Raw genomic sequence first — 16,940 nt, 5'->3', positions numbered from 1 at the left:
CTGACTCCAACAGGAGTTGGATAAGGCCTTAAATGCACCTCATAAAACCTTTCAGAGCAGGGCTCTTCTCCTCTGGACTTTATACACCAACCCAACATAAACTTTTTCATGGTCAGTAAAAAAAAACCTGGCAAAATCAAACAAATGCTTACTGAGTTAAGGTCGAAAGTACGTTATAGCAAAGTCCAGCTAACTAAAGTTACCAAAACAGTATCACTTTCTGTACAACCATTCTACGCCGTCCAAAGCACAAAACCCCTAGAATGTCTAGAAGTGAGCAGGTAAGGGATCCAACTACTTCCTCGATGCCATATCTTTCATTCATGCTCAGCCACTTGATTTATGCAGTCCATACAAATTTTACTTTGCCCCTTTAACATTTGCAAAAACATATGTGAAGGTCAAAATAACCAAGTAGAAGAAACAATAGGGAGCCCTTACTCTGATTGCTGAACATTTTAAGCACATGTGGAGTCCCATTAAAACCAGTGGGATTGTTTGAATGAGTAACTGCTCACCCATGTAAGTAAGGGTTTCACAATCTGGCACATAGAGATTGTAAAATCCCATTTGCTATTTAAGGGTTCTGTTTCCAGTAATAATCTAGTCATTTGTTCTGCCCTCTTAGACTGCAACACAATGAGAATGGCAAGAGACAATGGTAGATAGGTATATGGAAGGCAGTGGAGGGATAAAAGTAGATTATAGGAAGGTAATGCTGACATGGTGTGTCAGGCAGTAAACATAGTTTATTAAAATTAGATATGGACTAGCTATGAAAAGCCCTAGAGAGACAAGGTGGGTGAGGTAGTGTCTTTTATTGGACCAACTTCTATTGGTGAAAGAGACAAGTTTTTGAACTACACAGAGCTCTTCTTCAGGTTTGAAAAGACTTGTCTCTTTCACCAACAGAAGTTGGTTCAATAAAAGTTCATCCACCTTGACTCTCTAATATCCTGGGACCAACGTGGCTACAACAACGCTGCGAACATGAAATGGCCTATTCATTGCATGCCCTCTTTTTGATGAGCTGGTGCAAATTCAAGGCCAGATTGTGGCTCACCTCTGGTTGGGCATGCATAGTGGGCAGAATGTGCAATGATTCTTTCTCTTTTGGAGTACAGCCATAACTGTAGTCCTTGCACAAGGACTCTGTGAGGCCAGTGACACTAAAATCACCAAAAAAGGCCAGGGAGGAGATGGCTCATGCTCCTCCATCTGCACCAGGTAGCAATGGAGGCTGGCTATGGCAGGACTCAGGCTCCACACCCTGTGTGTAGCAGATGGCATGACTGCCAATTCCTGCTGGGGTGCTTGGCATGTGGCATATTCTTTCTGAGCATGGCCTCAGGAGTGCTGTCCAGGCATTTCAGGATCAGATGATGAAACAGCTTGCAATTTACTTCTCAGTTTGTATTGGTGTGTAACGGCTTCATCGAGGTGGGTAATGTTGAACAAAATGTTGTGTTTTCTAGGTGTCTTTGGGTAGAGAATGGTACATACATACAATCTACACTGTGAGATCAAAAGAAAGTGCCAACCGAGGTATTGGCAAAAGAAGTGTGGAGCACCAATATCACTCTCTGGTCAGTGGTGGGAATCCAGGAACTTCAATGCAGATACGTCAGAAGAGAGGGGTCAAAGAAGCTCCAGAGCTTGCTAAAGCAATTGGCATAGAAAACAGCAGAGGAACTAACATTCAGCACATAGCTTTGGATCACACCAACAAGAAACAGATCCCACAAAGAGAAGTTACAGTCAATGGAATTCTCCCCAGGGAGCTGAATAACAGGAACCCAGAGGTCAACATAGTAACGATCATCGGCGGAGCTGCTGCTGTTTTACTTGCCATCGGTTTCATTGCAATTATTATTTTGCTGTTAAAGCATAAACAGAGCTCAGAGAAGAAAGAAGTCGCAAAGGGGTCAGGGAGCAGTGAGCCAATGATGCCACCACATAATTACACTAGTGACAGCTCTGAGGTTTGATTCCAAGACCATGGGATTTGAACCTGTCTCCAGAGTGCCTTAAAGATAAACTTGAACTGCTCCTTATTAGCAGAAGGTCACCATTATGCTTGGAAATTAAAAGATCGTATGGATTTAGCTGTACTTGAAAATACCAATTTGAGCTCTTGCTACCATTCTCACACATAAAGGAAGAATCCAACCCAAACCTCCTGTTTTGCACAGTAGGCAATCCTGACGTCCGTACATCATGCACTAACGTTAAGCTGCATTGCAAGAAACTGCATCACAAGAGAGAGATTTTTTTGTTTTGTTTTTGTGTTTTCTTTCAATTAAAAAGAAGAAATTATCCAAAGGTGCTAGTGGGCCCCTCTCGGCAATACAAAAGGAAGTCTCTTATTACTGTACTCTTGTCTACTTGGGAGGTGCAATGCTGACACTCTCTGAATGATTTCTCACACAGAACTTCCTTGTTGTTGTTGTTAGTCTGTAGAGTGTGAAAATCCTCTGGCTTGATTCATCGCAGTTAGAGTCCTTTGGCTTCAGTTAAGTTACACCAGTGATGAATTGTATCCCTTGCATTTAACTGACATTTCTTCCAAAGACAAATAGATTAGTCACAACAGAGTTATAAGCAGGCACATATGCCAGGATACATTACACATTCTTCACTGGGAATTCACAATCAGCTATTTGACCTGACTTTTTTTTCTTCTTCTGTTTTTTTTCCTTATTTAAGTTTATATAAAACCAAAGAATATGGTAATGTCCAAAAGGAAGCTTGATTTTTACAAACGCTGGATAGTTGTTTCCTCTTACGCTTATAATGGATTATAACAATATTTGTACAGTAAATTGTATTTGTCAGTGCACATCCAATGGTGGGAAATGCATGAGTTGGTACCATTGTAGTGTCTAGAGGAGGGGTAGTGTTAGATTCAAAATGCAGAAGACAAGGTTCTGTCCGAACTGAGGCTATGAATTGTGATGTAGAATTCAGTGCTTACTAGGCAGTTACCATATTACAAGTGGCAACAATGGGAAGAAAATACAAACATTTTATGGGAGCAAGTTGTATTTATTAAGTTGATGCATAATCATTGTGCTTCTTGAGAAACATACTGTTTTATGAGTAACTTCACTTTTGGAAGAATACTTCTAGTTTTCTCTGTCTTTTTGGTTAAGGTAATATGACAGCAGCATGTTCTGCAGAAGACTGGATCAATGGTGCTTCATTACAGTGTTTATCCAGTTAGGGCCTGATCCACCCAAAAGGTCTCTCTGCAGCTGCTGGCCCACAGAAGCTCTGTCATCTCCACAGTCTTAGTCAGTTGTCCTTGCTCTGAGAGAGTCTGACCCTCTCTCACACATGCATAAAGCAGGAGTAATTCCATTGCAGTCAGTGGAGTTAAACCAGTGTCAGATCAGAATCAGGCTCTTTGTGCTGTTTCTAGAACATCCTCTTTCTCTACTATAGAATCACGGGGGGACCCATCTGGACTCTTTTACTCTGGAGTTACACTGATGTGAGTCCAGTGACTTCAGAAGAGTTACTCTAGATTCGCACCAGTGACTGAGATCAGAAACTAACCCATTGATTCCTTATGGGTTTATCCTAATGGGCTGTATGATCTAAAGACATTTTCAGTGCTCTCAGGGTATGTCTACATTGCAGTTAGAGACCCACAGCTGGCCCATGCCCAGCTTACTCAGGCTGGCACGGGCCAGCCATGAGCATCTAATTGCAGTGTAGACATACCCTGAGAGCCAAACCCGACCTTTCTCTTGTTTAAATCAGCCAGAAAGCATACTGGCCTTCAAATGTTACCAAACATTTTTGGCCTGAAACAGTTATTTACAGAAGCCCAGAAGGCACCCTATGTGTTATAACTTTCTCCCACTAAGTTCACCATTGATTTGCTGTATGTCTCTAATAATGATGTGTTTTTGAGAGCCATGTTATAACTCATGCCAGATATATCAAAGATTTAACTGGCAGATATTTTTCGCTTTTACCTCAAATTCAGAAGTAGATAAGTAGCAACAACAATCTTGGGCCAAATATGCCTTTGTGTCTGCATACCAAGCCCACTGAGATCAATGGGAATAATGCACAGCCAAATGCAGAATTTGTCCCCTAGGTTCTACATGTACAGCAAACCAGCAGTAAATGACTCTATAGTCAAATGGAACACATGTAAATAATAGCACACTTCAATATTTATAATGGGCCTGTTTTCTACAAGCAGAGAAGTAATTTAAAAAAAAGTTATAATAAAAACAGAAATTAGGGATTTATCACCAGAGCTATTTTTCTGCTTTTGAACGTTAACAAATAGGAATGCTATTTGGTAACATTGATACAAGATCTTCTTCTTATTCCTTTTATGAAGTCAATCTGGGACCCATTTATTTTACAAGCCAAATACTGAGCCTGTTAGGCAGTATAGTAATTACTTTAAACAAGCCCAATGCAATTACTAATTACTCAGAGGACTTTGTAATAGTACAATAAAAAGCAGCATCGCACCCTTAGGTAACTGAGCAGTTATCCAAACTCAGTTTATTTAAAATCTTTGTTGGGAATTAACGCCTCTAGTGTTTTGGGGGGGTTTTAAATTAAAAAAAAAACACTATATAAAACAATATAGAATCAAAGCAGCTGATAAAAAATGGGGGGGGGGGAATCAAACACTGAAAAGATAGACAAGTATCAATGAGATGCATGAGGTCAAATCCTGAAATCCTCTCTTCCAAAACTCCCATTGGTTTCAGTAAGGTCTGCCAGATTTGTGCCATAATTAACAAATTGGGTTTCTTAGAATTCAGCGGGTTATAAATACATCTGTAACAGAATGCCTTTTTATTATGGCTTCAGGATTTCAGTTTTCACCAAGATCATTTGAGGCCTATTAACATTTGCCCTTCTGCTTAAAAAGGGGCTTTGTGAATAGTAATTTGAATAAGTGCCTCAATCCCAGTTACTGTGCACAGATACATTTATATTTATCTATACACTCAATAAATTAACTGTATATATTTAACTATTTGCAGATTTTTCTACTGAGCCTACTTTCCCATGGAGAGATTATACTACCATCAATAACCAGCATTGTTAGGACTTTTATACAGTGATTACTGTATTGTAATTTGTTGTTTGGATGCATATAGATTTTGTTACACTGTCAAAATGATTTGCACCCATATTTATTTGAAACAACTTGTTTGTTTATGGCTGTTGTATTTGGCATTTATATCAGGAAAAAAATAAAGCTACTTCCCCTTTTGGTTACTAATCAAGTATTTATATATAAGTATCAGATTATTGAGAATGGCCAGTAATACACTACTGGGGTAAGTACTGTAATTTATAATTCAGATAGTCAAGCACAAATTTACCATAGTCTGCAATAAAACCTCTTTTTTTTTTCATTCTTCTTGTGATTGTTTCCCAATATAAAATGATTAGTGCAAGGTTTGTTTGCTTTTTAATTTAAGAACTATGGTTTCATTCCTGGACCACAAGTGGAATGGCCAATAAAGAATGGATGTTTCATGTCTAGTGTTACAGATTCAGAAGATCAGAAGTGCCTAGACAGAGGGATAGACAGAAGTACCACTCGCACTAGGGACCAATATTTTTTTTACTGCAATCACTAAAATACTGACCACAAAGGGGTAGTCTGAAAAATGACATCACAATGCCTGTCAGATCATTTGTGCTGGTCAGTGCAGCAATCTTCAATCCACTACAAATATGACTTTTGGAGCAGTGATCCTTGAAGGAGGTACAATACTGCAAGATGGCAGAAGTCATCAGTTCAGAGTGAGGAGATGGATAGCAGAGATACCCCACCTACACAATGACCTCTGAAATATGCTTGGGTTTAATTCCCCTCTTTTCTCATGGCAGATTAAGAGAAATCTCAGTTTGGAAAGGGTCACATTGTGAATCAATATACAAACATTGCCAGATTCAGGCCCTTCGTAGGCTTGATTTGTTACCCAGCTTTGTACTATCAGGGTTTCCTGTATTTTTACGAAGACACAGGCAGCAGTGGGCAGTTTTCACAAACCATCACTCCATATCTGATCTCTCAGTCCTTGTCCTCCAAGGAAACCTGCACAACATCTTCAAAAGATGAGCCTGGGAGCTTAAATTCATAACTTTGCTAGACACTGAAAATCATGGACTCAATAAAGACACTAGATTTATGGCTTATTACAACCATGTGTAACCCACTAATCCTCCTTTGTCCTACGACTGCAGAGGTGTTAACTGCTCGCTAAACCTTGGTCTTTTGCAACACGTGTTAACTCCTTATGCTAAACAATCTGTTCCAGCTTGTATTTCGGTGTGACACTCTGAATACATTTCCCAGCCCTGAAGAAGAGCTCTGTGTGAGCTCAAAAGCTTGTCTCTTTCACCAACAGAAGTTGGCCCAATAAAAGATATTGTCTCACCCACCTTTTCTATCTGTACCTTTAAGCAGAATAACTCTAGATTTAGCCTCTACATCTGATACTTAAACTGGGAAAGCAGGTCTGCAATCACTTTTTAATTGATACTCTTCCTTTGGGGTTTGAACCTCTTGCTAATTACCCAGAGAGTTGATCCATCCAGGTAATCATCTTGAATCACCACTCCTAGATAAGTATCTGTACTTTGATTCACACAGGTAATGAATGGATCAGTTAAGAGATTTTTGAACCACACCTTTTGGTTCATTATATGAGTGAGTCTTCAAGAATACATCAATTTTTTTCTAGCTATTTGATGGTTGTCACTTGCACTTTAAAGGTATTGAGTCTTAATACATAGAATCATAGGACTGGAAGGGACCTCAAGAGGTCATCTAGTCCAGTCTCCTGCACTCCTGGCAGGACTAAGTATTATCTAGACCATTCCTGACAGGTGTTTGTCTAACCTGGTCTTAAAAATCTCCAATGATGGAGATTCCACAACCTCCCAAAATAATTTATTCCAGTGCTTAACTACCCTGACAGGAAGTTTTTTCCTAATGTCCAACCTAAACCTCCCTTGCTGCAATTTAAGCCCATTGCTTCTTGTCCTATCCTCAGAGGTTAAGAAGAATAATTTTTCTCCCTCCTCCTTGTAAGAACCTTTTATATACTTGAAAATTGTTAACATGTCCCCTCTCAGTCTTCTCTTTTCCAGACTAAACAAACCCAGTTTTTTCAATCTTCCCTCATAGGTCATGTTTTCTAGACCTTTAATCATTTTTGTTGCTCTTCTCTGGACTTTCTCCAGGTTGTCCACATCTTTCCTGAAATGTAGCACCCAGAACTGGACACAATACTCCAGGTGAGGCCTAATCAGCGTGGAGTAGAGCTGAAGAATTACTTCTCGTATCTTGCTTACAACACTCCTGCTAATACATCCGAGAATGATGTTTGCTTTTTTTTTGCAATATTGTTACACTGTTGACTCATATTTAGCTTGTTATCCACTATGACCCTCAGATCCCTTTCCGCAGTACTCCTTCCTAGTCAGTTATTTCCCATTTTGTATGTGTGCAACTGATTGTTCCTTCCTAAGTGGAGTACTTTGCATTTGTCCTTATTGAATTTCATCCTATTTACATCAGAGCATTTCTCCAGTTTGTCCAGATCATTTTGAATTTTAATCCTATCCTCCAAAGGACTTGCAACCCCTCCCAGCTTAGCATTGTCCGCAAACTTTATAAGTGTACTTTCTATACCATTATCTAAATCATTGATGAAGATATTGAATAGAACTGAACTGATCCCTGCGGGACCCCACTCGTTATGCCCTTCCAGCATGACTGTGAACCACTGATGACTACTCTGTGAATGGTTTTCCAACCAGTTTTGCACCCACCTTATAGTAGCTCCATCTAGGTTGTATTTCCCTAGTTTGTTCATGAAAAGGTCATGTGAGACAGTATCAAAAGCCTTACTAAAATCAAGATATACCACCTCTGCTGCTTCCCCCCATCCACAAGGCTTATTACCCTGTCAAAGAAAGCTATCAGGTTGGTTTGACAAGATGTGTTCTTGACAAATCCATGCTGACTGTTACTTATCACCTTATTATCTTCTAGATGTTTGCAAATTGATTGCTTAATTATTTGCTCCATTATCTTTCCGGGTAAAGAAGTTAAGCTGACTGGTCTGTAATTCCCCAGGTTGTCCTTATTCCCCTTTTTATAGATGGGCACTATAATTGCCCTTTTCCAGTCTTCTGGAATCTCTCCTGTCTTCCATGACTTTGCAGAGATAATCTCTAATGGGTCAGATATCTTCTCAGTCAGCTCCTTGAGTATTCTAGGATGCATTTCGTCAGCCCCTGGTGACTTGAAGACATCTAATTTATCTAAGTAATTTTTAACTTGTTCTTTTCCTATTTTAGCCTCTGAGTCTGCCTCATTTTCACTGACATTCACTATGTTAGATGTCCAATCACCACCAACCTTCTTGGTGAAAACTGAAGCAAAGAAGTCATTAAGCACCTCTGTCATTTTCACATTTTCTGTTATAATTTTTTCCCCTTCTTTGAGTAATGGGCCTACCCTGTCCTTGGTCTTCCTCTTGCTTCTAATGTATTTGTAGAATGTTTTCTTGTTACCTTTTATGTCTCTAGCTAGTTTGATCTCGTTTTGTGCCTTGGCCTTTCTGATTTTGCCACTACATACTTGTATTATTTGTTTATATTCATCCTTTGTAATTTGACCTAGTTTCCACTTTTTGTAGGACTCTTTTTTTTTTATTTTTAGATCATTGACAATCTCCTGGTTAAGCCAGGGTGATCTCTTGCCATACTACGTATCTTTCCTCTGCAGTGGGATAGTTTGCTCTTGTGCCCTTAATAACGGCTCTTTTGAAAAACTGTCAACTGTCTTCAATTGTTTTTCCTCTTGGACTTGCTTCCCATGGGATTTTACCTACTGACTTCCTGAGTTTGCTAAAGTCTGCCTTCTTGAAAGCCATTGTCTTTATTGTGCTGTTCTCTCTCCTACCATTCCTTAGAATCATGAACTCTATCATTTCATGATCACTTTCACCCAAGCTGCCTTTCACTTTCAAATTCTCAACCAGTTTCTCCCTATTTTTCAAAATCAAATCTAGAACAACTTCTCCTCTAGTTGCTTTCTCCACCTTCTAAAATAAAAATGGTCTCCAACGCATTCCAAGAACTTGTTGGATAATCTGTGTCTTGCTGTTTTATTTTCCCAACAGATGTCTGAGTAAGTCCCCCATCACCACCAAGTCCTATGCATTGGATTATTTTGTTAGTTTAAAAAAAGCCTCATCCACCTCTTCCTCCTGGTTAGGTGGTCTGTAGTAGACCCCTATCATAATATCACCCATGTTTTTTACCCCCTTTTTCCTTACCCAGAGACTTTCAACAAGTCTGTCTCCTATTTCCATCTCAACCTCAGTCCAAGTGTATACATTTTAACATATAAAGCAACACCTCCTCCCTTTTTTCCCTACCTGTCCTTCCTGAGCAAGCTATACCCTTCTATACCAATATTCAAGTCATGCATATTATCCCACCAAGTGTCTGTGATGCCAACTTTGTCATAGTTGTGTTTATTTACTAGCAATTTAAGTTCTTCCTGCTTATTCTCCATACTTCTGGCATTAGTATACAGACATCTAAGATACTGATTTGATTCCCGCCCCCAGTTCCCCCCTGCCCAGTTCTGTCTTGTCTCTCCTTTATCCCTGCTATAACAGCCCATGCGCCCCAAAAATTCCGACCCTTCTCCCATGTCTCTATGTTTTTGACTTACCTGTGGATTTTGGTCACCTGCGCCCGTCAAACCTAGTTTAAAGCCCTCCTCACTTGGTTAGCCAGTCTGTATCCAAATATGCTCTTCCCCTTCCTCAATAGGTGGACCCCATCTCTGCTTAGCAGTCCTTCTTCTTGGAACAGCATCCCAATAGGTGGACCCCATCTCTGCTTAGCAGTCCTTCTTCTTGGAACAGCATCCCATGGTCAAGGAAGCCGAAGCCCTCCTGGCGACACCATCTTCGCAGCCAGGCATTCACCAGGGCCGCCCAGAGGATTCAGGGGGCCTGGGGCAAAGCAATTTCGGGGGCCCCTTCCATAAAAAAAGTTGCAATACTATAGTAACATGTATTTGGAAATGTAAAAAATAACCAGTGAAATACATTCAAAAATTAAAGTTTAATCATTTGAAAATACACAAAATACATTATTTAAAAACATTAAATGCTTTAATGGTATGTTTACATTTGCAATTACATAATGCTTCTTATGAAATCATTTTTTTACAAATTGTTCTGAACATTAATTATACAGCTGCAAATTTTTTCCTCGCTTTCATTTTGGCGAACTCATTCATAATGTCATCAAAACTTATGTCTTTGGCCATTTCATATTCTATGCTCAAAGTAAGCAAATTGTTCAGCCTTTCTTCCCCAGTGGCTAAACGCAAACGATTTTTAATCAATGTTAGCTTACTAAATGCACGCTTTCCCAATGCTACCAACACTGGCAACACTATTAGTAGGCGTAAACAAATACAAATCTGTGGAAACACATTTTCCAACCCTTTTTTGAAGAGAGCATTAAGAAATGTAAATGCAGAGGTTATATGTCCATCAACTCTTAAGTTGGAATCTTCTTTTATTTTGTAAAAGATTCTAAGTTCCTCTTTAAGATCTTCTCTCTGGAGGTCTTTTGGATATGCTGTGACCAAAGTGTCAACAAAATTTTCTATAGAAGATTCATCTACTTTATCTGGCAGACACAAAATGGGTGAAAATAAATTTGAGACTTCAGTCATTCTTTCGCCAAGACCTCCTAGCTCTGATAGAAGCAAATCCATTGTCGGGAAGAACATCTGTACTTTGAACTGAATATTGGGAGAATCAAACGTATAGTCTGCATCCCCTGTATCGTCAAAGAATTGCTTGTTCTTCAGGATCCTTGAGTCACTTTTCATTTTTGGGTCAATACCGAGGCTTGAAGCGACTTGTTTGGCTTCTTCAAAAAAAATTGATCAAGAAGCTTTCACTGTTTGAATTTCCTTGACTGTTGCTCACGTGTTTAGCTCCCTCTTCCATTGTTAATTTGGCGCTTTGTAGGACCTTGTTCTTATCATCAATACACTGAAGCACTTTAAACCATATTGTAGTAAGAAGTACAAATTCAAATGACTTAAGCCACTTAATCAAACAGTCAACATCTGCCTGGATTTCGGGAGGTAAATGGAGCTCCTCTTCAATTTTAATGAAACTTTCCAGCACGCCTGTGTGATTTTTGATTAGGGGGCAAACAGCATCAACTCTTGTGCTCCACCTAGTTTTAGATACAGAGTGAAGAGATATATTCACAGTGGTCTGCAAAATTTTCCATCTCGCAGGGCTAAGAGCAAATACTTTATAGAGTTTCCGAACATTTCCAAAATACGTTTTTACCCCTACACTGGTTTCCATAGCGTGGGTGCCACAGAGGTTCAGCGTGTGAGCACTGCATAGAGAAAAATAGGCTTGGGCATTTTCTTCCAAAATTCTTGTCTTTACTCCCTGAAATTTTCCTGACATGTTAGAGGCATTGTCATATACCTGGCCGCTGCACCAAGATAGTTCTAAGTCACATTCTTTTAAAAACCTCTTTATCTGTTCTGCTATATCTGCAACAGTCTTCTTTTCAAAATCTACTAATTTAACAAATCTTTCATGCACATCCCAATTTCTGTTTTTTGCATCACATATCTGAGAATAAAAAATAACTGCTCTGTGTGTGAAACATCAGGTGTACCATCAACAATGCTGAAATATCGGGCTTTTCTTACCTCTTCAAGAATAGAGTTTAAAACTTTCTCCCCACACAGTTTCAAGAACTCATTCTGACTACGCCATGACAGGTAGTGAGCCTGCATTCTTCGACCACGCTCTCTGCATTGAGCTACCAGCTCTAGATGTTGTTTCACCTCAGTATTGTACCTGCCCACAAGCTTCAGTGTTGACAAGAAAAGCCCACAGTCGTCATAATCAAGAGTAGAATGGTTACCATGAAATGGCAGATTATTCTTTGCTAGGAAAAGAATTACATCAACAACAGCAGTTAATATTTTACACCATTTTTCCTCTTCCTGTTTAATACTATGCTGTAATGCTGCATCAATGCCTCTTTTATCACTGAGTGAAATAATTCCTTCCACTTAATGTAATTGCTCAAATGTAAAGTGTTTTCTTCGTGACTCTGGATTTTCTCGTAAATCTTTTTCCAATTATCAGCAATTCCACCTTCGACAAATTTTGAATGATGTAATTGGTTAGTTTGAGTTTCACTTCTGTAGAGACTGCAGGGAAAACAAAATATTGCTGCAGCATCTTTACTCCACACCATCCAGCCTCTTTCAATACATTCACCATTACTCAGATGTTTAGAAAAAACTGTTATCGGCAATTTTCTGCCAAAAGAATCACGAGGAAAGTTTTCATGCTTATGTGGTGGACCCTTCAATACAATAAGATCTCTTTTCTTTATATCTAGGTACTTCCAAGAGGCTGGGTCATTACTGCACAACTCTTCTTTGTCATTCCCATCTACAGCAGCAGGACTAGTTGACTGTACCAGTTTCTCAGTTATAGCATCCTGCTCCTTGTCCCCTGACTGCCCCCTGAGACTCCCCCCAACTACCACCCTGGGACCCCACCCCCCACCAACCCCTCCTGCTCCCTGTCCCCTGACTGCCCCGATCCCTATCCACCCCCCAGCTGAGTCCTGACAGACCCCTGGAACGCCCACGATCCAACCCGCCATTTCTCCGTCCCCTGACCGCCCCCCCCCCAGAACCTCTGCCCATCCAACTCCCCCCCCGGCTCCCTGCCCCTTATTCAACCCCCCCAGCCCCGGGCCCTTACCATGCCGCTTACCCCTGCCTCCCCTCTCTCCTGGAGCCTCAGTGAGCCGCGTCCAGGAGCAGCCCTGGACAGTGCTGCAACCGTGTGGCTCCGGCAGGACCTGAGCTCCTGCGGCTCGGCCTGCTGGAGCTCACAGACCCACCCCCTTACTACACAGCTCTGAGCGGAAGGAGCTCAGGTCCTGCCGGAGCCACACCGCTGCAGCGCTGTCCAGTGCTGCTCCTGGACGTGGCGCGCTGAGGCACCAGTGGATGGGGGGAGGCGGGGGCGGGGCTTGGGGGGAGCCTCAGAAATTCTCGTGGGGGCCCTGCGGGGCCCGGGGCTTGGGGCAAATTTCCCCACTTGCCCCCCCTCTGGGTAGCCCTGGCATTCATCTCCAGGATGAATCAGTCTCTGCCTGGGCCCCTACCCTTGACTAGAAGGATCATAGAGAACACCACCTGCATTCCCAACTCCTTCACCCTTACTCCCAGAGCCCTGTAGTCACTTCTGACCTGCTGAGGGTCATACCTCACAGTGTTATTAGTGCTCTCATGGATGAGTAGCATGGGGTAGTCAGAGGGCCGGATGATCCTTGACAATCCCTCCATAATGTCTCAGATATGGGCCCCTGGCAGGCAGCATACCTCCCGGGATACCATGTCAGGGTGACAGATGGGTTCCTCCGTCCCCCTCAGAAGAGAGTCACCAACCACCACTACCCTATGTTTCCTCTTGGGAGTGGTGGCTGTGATCCTCCCAGCCTTGGGGGTACATGGCTTCTCCTCCTCCACCTTGTGGGGTGATTCCTTATCGCTTGTTGCCACGGCAGCATATGAGTTTTCCATCGCTCTGGTGGGTGGGTTGGGAGTAGGGGTGGAACACTGCCTGCTGCCAGAAGTAACCAGTACCCAGTGTCCTCCTTGTGACAGAACCATATCCTCCTCCCCCGGTGGTGTGACAGCAGTCCTCTGTAGCTGGATAGCTTCCTCAGCCTTGGATGTCTCCATATGAATATTCTCAAGAAATTCCTCATGGGCACAGATGCTCCTCAGCCTAGCCACCTCATCCTGTAGCTCTCCACCTGCTGCCTGAGAGATTCCACCAACAGGCACCTTTCACACTGGATAGTCCCCCCCAGACTGGCCTTCTGTGAATGGGAAATGTCTTAAGAACATCTAAGGATGGAGATTCCACCGCCTCCCTAGGTAACCCATTCCAGTGCTTCACCACCCTCCTAGTGAAATAGTTTTTCCTAATATCCAACCTAGACCGCCCCCACTGCAACTTGAGACCATTATTCCTTGTTCTGTCATCTGGTAGCACTGAGAACAGTCTAGATCCATCCTCTTTGGAACCCCCGTTCAGGCAGTTGAAAGCAGCTATCAAATCCCCCCTCTTTCTTCTCTTCTGCAGACTAAACAATCTCAGTTCCCTCAGTTACTCCTTGTTCTGTCATTTGCCACCGCTGAGAACAGCCGAGCTCCATCCTCTTTGGAACCCCCTTCAGGTAGTTGAAGGCTGCTATCAAATCCTCCCTCACTCTTCTCTTCTGCAGACTAAATAAGCCCAGTTCCCTCAGCCTCTCCTCATAAGTCATGTGCCTCAGCCCCCTAATCATTTTCGTTGCCCTCTGCTGGACTTTCTCCTATTTGTCCACATCCTTTCTGTAATGGGGTGCTCAATACTGGATGCAGTACTCCAGATGTGGCCTCACCAGTGCTGTATAGAGGGGAATAATCACTTCCCTCAATCTGCTGGCAGTGCTTCTACTAATGCAGCCCAATATGCCATTAGCCTTCTTGGCAACAAGGGCACACTGTTGACTCATAGCCAGCTTCTCATCCACTGTAATCCCCATCAACAGTTCTGCAGAACTGTTGATTAGCCAGTCGGTCCCCAGCCTGTAGCGGTGCATGGGATTCTTCCATCCTAAGTGTATGACTCTGCACTTGTCCTTGTTGAACTTCATCAGATTTCTTTTGGCCCAATCCTCCAATTTGTCTAGGTCACCCTGGACCCTATCCCTACCCTCCAGCGTATCTACCTCTTCCCTTGGTGAATCCATGTTGACTGTTCCTGATCACCTATCTCTCCTCCAAGTGCTTCAAGATGGATTCCTTGAGGACCTGCTCCATGATTTTTCTGGGGACTGAGGTGAGGCTAACCGGTCTATAATTCCCTGGATTCTCCTTCTTCTCTTTTTTAAAGATGGGCACTATGTTTGCCTTTTTCCAATCGTCCGGCATGTCCCCCAATCGCCACAAGTTTTCAAAAATAATGGCCAATGGCTCTGCAGTCACATCAGCCAACTCCCTCAACACCCTCGGATGCATTGCATCTGGCCCCATGGACTTGTGCATATCCAGCTTTTCTAAATAGTCCTTAACCTGTTCTTTCACCACTGAGGGCTGCTTACCTCCTCCCCATACTGTATTGCCCAGTGCAGCAGTCTGGGAGCTGACCTTGTCTGTGAAGACGGAGGCAATAAAAGCATTGAGTACTTCAGCTTTTTCCACATCATCTGTCACTAGGTTACCTCCCCCATTCAGTAAGGGTCCCATACTTTCCCTGACCTTCTTCTTGTTGCTTACATATCTGTAGAAACCCTTCGTGTTACCCTTCACATCCCTTGCTAGCTGCAACTCCAGTTGCGCTTTGGCCTTCCAGATTACACTCCTGCATGCTCGAGCAATATTTTTATACTCCTCCCTAGTCATCTGTCCAAGTTTCCACTTCTTGTAAGCTTTCTTTTTGTGTTTAAGCTCACTGAAGATTTCTCTGTTAAGCCAAGCTGGTCGCCTCCCATATTTGCTATTCTTTCTGCACATCAGGATGGTTTGTTCCTGTGCCTTCAATAAGGCTTCTTTAAAATACAGCCAGATTTCCTGGACTCCTTTCCCCCTCATATTAGCTTCCCAGGGGATTCTGCCGATCAATTCCCTGAGGGAGTCAAAGGTGCAGGTGGAGGAGACAGAAGTAGCATTGGCTCTGGTGATGCAGCCCTTCCTAACCATAGCAATTATATTACAGCTCCCCCCCCGAACTCCCTTCTTTGTGGTCCCCTGTTTGCTAGCTCCCCTTGGTCACTTAGCCTCTGGCTTTTAAGGCCTTCTCTCCTAGGTCAGCCCTACCCTCTCATTAATCACACAGGGTAGGGTGATCACATCAGGGCCGGCTCTAGGATTTTTGCCGCCCAAAGCAAAAACAATTTTGGCCGCCCCCCCCTTATTTAATTACCCCATCCCCGGCCCCGCCTCAACTCCGCCCCTTCCCCAAATCCCCAGCCCTGCCTCCTCCCCCCAGGCTCTCAAGCCTAGGAGGGAGGGAGGGGGAGAAGCGGCACCGCGCCGCGGCCACTCGGAGTCTCTCCCTCCCTCCCAGGTTTGAGAGTCTTGGAGGGAGGGAGGGAGGGGGAGACTCCGAGTGGCCGCGGCGCGGGCGCCGCTTCTCCCCCTCACTCCCAGGCTCTCAAGTCTGGGAGGGAGGGGGAGCAGCGGCGCGCGAAACGGCCGCTCGGGATCTCCCCCTCCCTCCCAGGTTTGAGAGCCGGGGGGGGAGGGCGAGTAGCGGTGCGCGAATCAGCTGTTTCGCGCACCGTGGCAGCAGCAGCGGAGGTGAGCTAGGGCAGCCGGGGCACATTTTTAGGGGTGGCATTCTGGCGCCGGCCATGCCGCCCCTAAAAATGTGCCGCCCCAAGCACCAGCTTGTTTTGCTGGTGCCTAGAGCCGGCCCTGCAGCCAAACAAACTCACTCAGCCCAAAGTGAGTACTCGCACCTTGTTTGTTCAGCCTCAGACAGGCAATCATCGAAGAGGCATTAGAACAGGATTATTCACGTTCTCTATTCAGTTTAGCCTCTCAGACATGCCTGACTCTCCAGGTTTCAAGCGCTGTCTCACCTGTAGACTTTCAATACCAGTGACAGATGGCCATGTGCAGTGTGTCCGTTGCCTGGGGGAGAGACACATTACCCAAAGTGTTCCCACTGCAAGAAACTGACAGCGAGGACAAGGATGGCTAGGGACCTCCAACTAAAACGCTTAATGATGGAGAGCTCCCTCCGACCTGCCTCCAACCTTGAGTCCAGGACACCTCCTCGCCAGTC

At 43.3% G+C, this 16,940-nt stretch overlaps 1 protein-coding gene across 1 annotated transcript in view; it reads left to right on the top strand.

The window, feature by feature from the left end:
- Window positions 1-5,263, top strand: part of FREM2 (FRAS1 related extracellular matrix 2) — a 213,431-nt gene extending 208,168 nt beyond the window's left edge. Inside the window, exon 24 of the mRNA XM_054015236.1 lies at window positions 1,476-5,263. Coding sequence (XP_053871211.1) covers window positions 1,476-1,988 — 513 coding nt within the window. The 3' untranslated portion in view covers window positions 1,989-5,263. The remainder of the gene's footprint in view (window positions 1-1,475) is intronic.
- Window positions 5,264-16,940: the final 11,677 nt, after the last annotated feature.

This window comes from Malaclemys terrapin, chromosome 1, assembly GCF_027887155.1.
Source record: "Malaclemys terrapin pileata isolate rMalTer1 chromosome 1, rMalTer1.hap1, whole genome shotgun sequence".
Classification (NCBI taxonomy): domain Eukaryota; kingdom Metazoa; phylum Chordata; order Testudines; family Emydidae; genus Malaclemys; species Malaclemys terrapin.
This window is presented reverse-complemented; position numbering and strand designations above follow the sequence as displayed.